Here is a 5,000-nt window from a genome sequence, read left to right on the forward strand (position 1 = left end):
ATTCAAGTAAAGAGTGACCAAAGTGGCTGTTAGATGTAATGTAATGTGTTGGTACCTCCATTACACTGCCAGTAGCTTCATTAGATGACCAGTTTTGAGGTAAACAAGGGCCGCTTTGGGACAACAAGCAGTAGAGATAAAGGTCTAGCGCATTTTTGTTTTTCAAGGGAATTTGGTAAACTTGTTCTTTTTTTTGGTGCAAAACAATATGCAGAGAAACAGGTAGGTTGCCAATGTAATACAGTGCACAATACCAGTATATTTGATTACTTTTTCAATAGAAATTATATCAATGTACCTTACCTGGAAGAGATTGTAACATGGACACCATACAATTAAGTCGTATTGTTAAGTCATATTGTTCTGATACTAAGTAAAGGGTTACTTAAGTATCTGCTTAATGTAGTGTAACATGTTAGTATCATCATTAGATCCCAGTGAGATTCATTAGACTGAAAACAAATAAAAATCAGATAAAGGCCTACAGCACAGCCGGTCAAAAAAAATCTAGGCACTGTTTTTATTTTCATGTGAGTATATAAACATAATTGCAACTATATAAAAAATGCTGGCACACAATTACAGTACATGCTTTTTGCATATTCTTAGAGAGGTTGTTCCTGACAGGACCTTATTTAGTAGATACATCTGTACAACTGAGTATGAAAGTGCTGTGGTAGAGTGACCAAAGCATCTCCTTCAGGTTATGCGGCTATAAGGACCACATTTGAGAAAACAAAGTACTGCTAGCGGCCTGAGGGGCTCTTTGTTTTTCTGAAGTTATGAAAAGCCTTTATTCCATTGATTTTTTTCTGGGTTGTAATGAAGTCTCCGAGGTGAGCTTGAATAGCAGCGCGCACTTGCACACCATCACAGAAGCTCTCCTCAGGTGTGTTCTAAACCAGACAAAAACAACTTGCCCTTGAGGCAAAAGCCAGATTTTCAAATACCTGACTGCTGCTAAGTAGGAGATTCACAGGTAAAAATGGAGACTTTTATTTCTGTTTGTGATCACACAGAGCTTTTCTCTTGAGTTCCCCCGTTGAGCAGCTCCAGTTAACATCCCGTCTGTTTCCTTTGCCAGTTCCTCTCCAGTGTACCATTCATGAAACTCTCATCACAATCACAGTCACACAGGCATTTCCTCTCACGGCAAAACAGTGCCTAAAAGAGAACCAAAGGAAATGTAGAAGGAAGGAGGAGACAGTAAACCACCAAAAAACACCCTTGTACCATTTTTGGATGATGTATTTTTAAGTAGAGACTTTCCTTTCTATCTAACCTGTGCCATCTCCTCCCTCCCTGTCAGAAAACTCCTTTTGTTTGTTGTTGTATCCCTTTGGCAATGTGAACTTTCACCTTTCCTACCTCAAGCCCAGGTCAGACTCTCAAGGAGCTGTGGAGGAAAGGGCCTTGCTTTGTATCAGACGATTCTCAGTCATTTGGGTCATCGTAGTCTAAAGGGTTTAACTTTAGTGGAAGTAGACTGTAGATCTGGTGATCACAGGGTTCCAGGTTCAATCCTTACCTTACCGATCCCTTCCTCCCTCTATGGCTGACGTGTCCTTGAGCAATGCTCCAGGGACTGTAACCAATGCCCTGTAATATCTGCAAGTCGCTTTGGATAAAAGCATCAGGTGTAATGTAATTTCAAGTGAACATTTGTAAGTCTGATGTAAAGTAAAAGTAAACATTTTTCTTTCTTTCAGTTTTCTTTCAAAGTTTTGTACTATTTTCAAGCCACCAAAAAAACAATGACACAGCCAATTGCTTTCTTTTCTCATAGGCAATACGTTTCTTTCGTAGCATTCCTTTTCTGACTGGTGGCCCTTTCTGACCCTCTCCTCTCCTTTCTTCTCCTTTCATCTCCTCTCCTCTGCTCTGCTCTGCTCTCCTCTCCTCTCTTCTCCTCTCCTCTCCTCTCCTCCACCAGGCCCAGGGCAGAGCCACGAGGAGCTGAGGAGGAAGGTGGAGAACGGCGTGAAGGAGCTGTGGTACCTGATGAGGAGCGAGATCAAGAAGCTGGCCCATGTGGAGAACGGAGACCTGCAGAAACGCGCCGACACGCTGCTGCAGGACCTGGGGGACCAGGAGAGGTGAGACCAGACCCGTCATAATAATTAATGTTTTAATTATAGTTTGGGAGTGCTTTTAAACTTTTATTACGGCAGGACACTGAAGGGTGGGGCAGGGAGAATGGGTAGGGTTGAGATGTATGGCTCAGACCAGAGTTGACCTTGGGTCTGCCCATATACAGTGCTGATGCATTAGTGCCACAGCACTGCCCATAATGTCCTTTTTTAATCAGCAGATTTTTATAGGTGAAAGTGGCTCATTGTATTCATGAACTCTCATTAGGATAATTGATTATTCCTATGAGGTTGCTGCATGCAAGTTTTCTAATTGGTGTGTTTGCATCGGTAAGATTGACTTTGCATCATTGTAGAATACTGTATTAGCCCGAATATAAGACGATCCTGAATATAAGACGACCCCCAATTTTCATGCTCATGTTTTGGGGAAAAAGGTTACTAAGACTAAATTTTGTTTCACATTGGAAACTTCTTTTAAAAAGCAGTTTTTAATTTGTTGGAAAATCTGAGGCTTTTACATAGAACAATTTTCACAATATAATTTTCATGAAATTTTCATGATAAAAGACCACATATGGCTACTCATACCCTTTTCCTTTCTTTGCTCACTTTACCTGTCAAGCGCCAGTAGGCACCTACAGCCGCCTAGGCCCGCCTCTTCTGTGCGACGCAACATAGCCTACACTCAGAGCAATAGTCTGCGCCAGCCAGGCAACCAGTCCAGTGGAGATAGGCTACCTACTGTGCAATGCACAGATTTTGCAAAATGCTTAGTTGACAGTAATATCTAACCAGCAGCCATCTCACCAAATTGCCGTTCATTTTATGCATCCAAAGTTTTACTGACTGTAGAAACTGAACGTGACCAAAAGCAGATAAACGCATTGCATTTGAAACCCATGCGCTGCCAGCACCACGTTGACATTAGATTGGCATTTCGTACCAAGGGTAAAACTCTCAGTGATTTTATATGAACAAGGCAATCTCTTGCCCTAAGCATTATTCTGTGTTGTTGCATCATTGTGAGGCATATCCTCAAATAGGCACCGCTTGTCAAAAGGCGCCGCTCTCTCGCACACACAGATGACCATTGATTGGCTGATGACAGCATCCAAAATTTAGCCTACAGGTTGTTCGTCAAATCACCCTTCATTTCTTTAGTTTCAAATGGTGTTGTCGGGTGACCAGAGAGAACAACCAAAGCTTTCCTAATGAGACTGTAAAACCGAACACAAATAAAAGCAGAGACGAGCAGCGATTGACTGTTGTGTTTTTCCTCTTGCACTGTCAGCCGCATCGCGTTGACATTGACAGTTGATAGACGTGCGGTGCAACAGCCATCACGAAACAATCATCTGCAAATTTGATATGGACAAAACAATCTCTTAACCTATCCATTATTGATTTTTGTGGCATTGTTGTGATGCATAATGGCCGCATTCAGGTTAAGTAAAAAAAAAGTAATAATAAAAAATGTACGCTATTTAGTCTAGCGCGCGGAAATAAGACGACCCCCCTTTTTAGAGTTCTATTTTTAAAACAAAAACCACCGATCCTTATATTCGGCCAATACTTTAATAGCCAGATTTTAGTAAAGCCCTAAACCCAAATCCGTATTCCAAAAGAAACTGAAAATAAAATGTTGACATATTAGACTGAACAAAAATGCATGATATAGCATCTGCTGTGTTGTATTTCCGTTCGAAATCTGTCAGCATTCACAATATTACAGTTCTGTACCTGTCTCTACATCAAGGGTGTCAAACATAAGGCAGATGCGGCTGGTCAGATGGTTCAATTCTGCTCCAGACTTGAAGAGAGAACAGAACCAAAAATGCCAAAAAAAGAAGAATTCATGTTTTCAATATGTGAGAACAATGCTGTTGTTTGCCATTTTCTGTCAATGGTACTGATATCCCCACTGTCATCCACCTGGAGAGATGATTGATGGCAATGGGATTCCGATATGAACCAGAAATTTGCAATATTTAGCAATTATGTTACCGGTGAGGCTGTATGTGGCCCCTGGACCAAAATGAGTTTGAAACCCCTGCTCTACATGAAGGAGAAGGACCAATAAAGTACACGGTTGGCCACAGTGGTATCTTCTTTTACACCACATAGAGGTACAATGACAGCTGCTTGGAGTGTTAACCTTTGACCTTTGTGTTTAGGTCGATCATGACGGACCTGCACGCCCTGAGCCTGGCGGACGGCGCAGGGGACTGGAGGGAGAAGGAGGCCAAAGACCTGTCGGACCTGGTCCAGAACCGAATCACCTTCCTGCAGGTACTGAGAGAACACTCCTTCATACCCGCCTCCATCTATTTTCTTTTGTCTTTTCTATTCAATTCAATGCAGTTCAATTCCTCTCTCTCTCTCTCTCCCTCTCCCTCTCTCTCTCTCTCTCTCTCTCTTTCTCTCATAGTTTCCATGCTTCTTCCGGTCTTTTTCTCTCTGTTCCTCTTCTATCACTTCCTTTATCTTTACACGATTCATTCCCCATCTCTCTGTCTCATCACTCTCTCTTTCTCTCTCTCTCTCTCTCTCTCTCTCTCTCTCTCTCTCTCTCTCTCACACACACACACACACACACACACACACACACACACACACACACACACACACACACACACACTCACTATCTCCTCTTTTGTTGCTTCATCGATTATTTATCTTTCTACCTACTATTTCACTCTATCTGTCGTCCTTCCTCCATCTGCTGTCTCTCCGACACCTTCTCTCTTTACCTCCATTCCATTTCCTCTGTCCCCTCTCTTTATAAGTCACTCCATTGCTTTTTTTCCTTCTTTCTGCTCCCCCTTTTCTTCAGCCTCCCTGTTTACGTGTTTTCAGTTTTCTTGTTTTCATCAGTTCACTCTCTCCTTTTCCCCTTTCCTATTATTC

The 5,000-nt window shown here is 42.1% G+C and overlaps 1 protein-coding gene across 4 annotated transcripts in view; it reads left to right on the top strand.

Moving 5' to 3' along the window:
- fut8a (fucosyltransferase 8a (alpha (1,6) fucosyltransferase)) overlaps positions 1-5,000 on the top strand; it is a 205,992-nt gene that overhangs the window by 170,079 nt on the left and 30,913 nt on the right. For all 4 annotated transcript variants that reach the window (XM_063183762.1, XM_063183760.1, XM_063183761.1 and 1 more), the window contains 2 exons: positions 1,934-2,096; positions 4,268-4,382. In XM_063183762.1, coding sequence (XP_063039832.1) covers positions 1,934-2,096; positions 4,268-4,382 — 278 coding nt within the window. The remainder of the gene's footprint in view (positions 1-1,933; positions 2,097-4,267; positions 4,383-5,000) is intronic.

This window comes from Engraulis encrasicolus, chromosome 19 (genome assembly GCF_034702125.1).
Source record: "Engraulis encrasicolus isolate BLACKSEA-1 chromosome 19, IST_EnEncr_1.0, whole genome shotgun sequence".
Taxonomy (NCBI): Eukaryota; Metazoa; Chordata; class Actinopteri; order Clupeiformes; family Engraulidae; genus Engraulis; species Engraulis encrasicolus.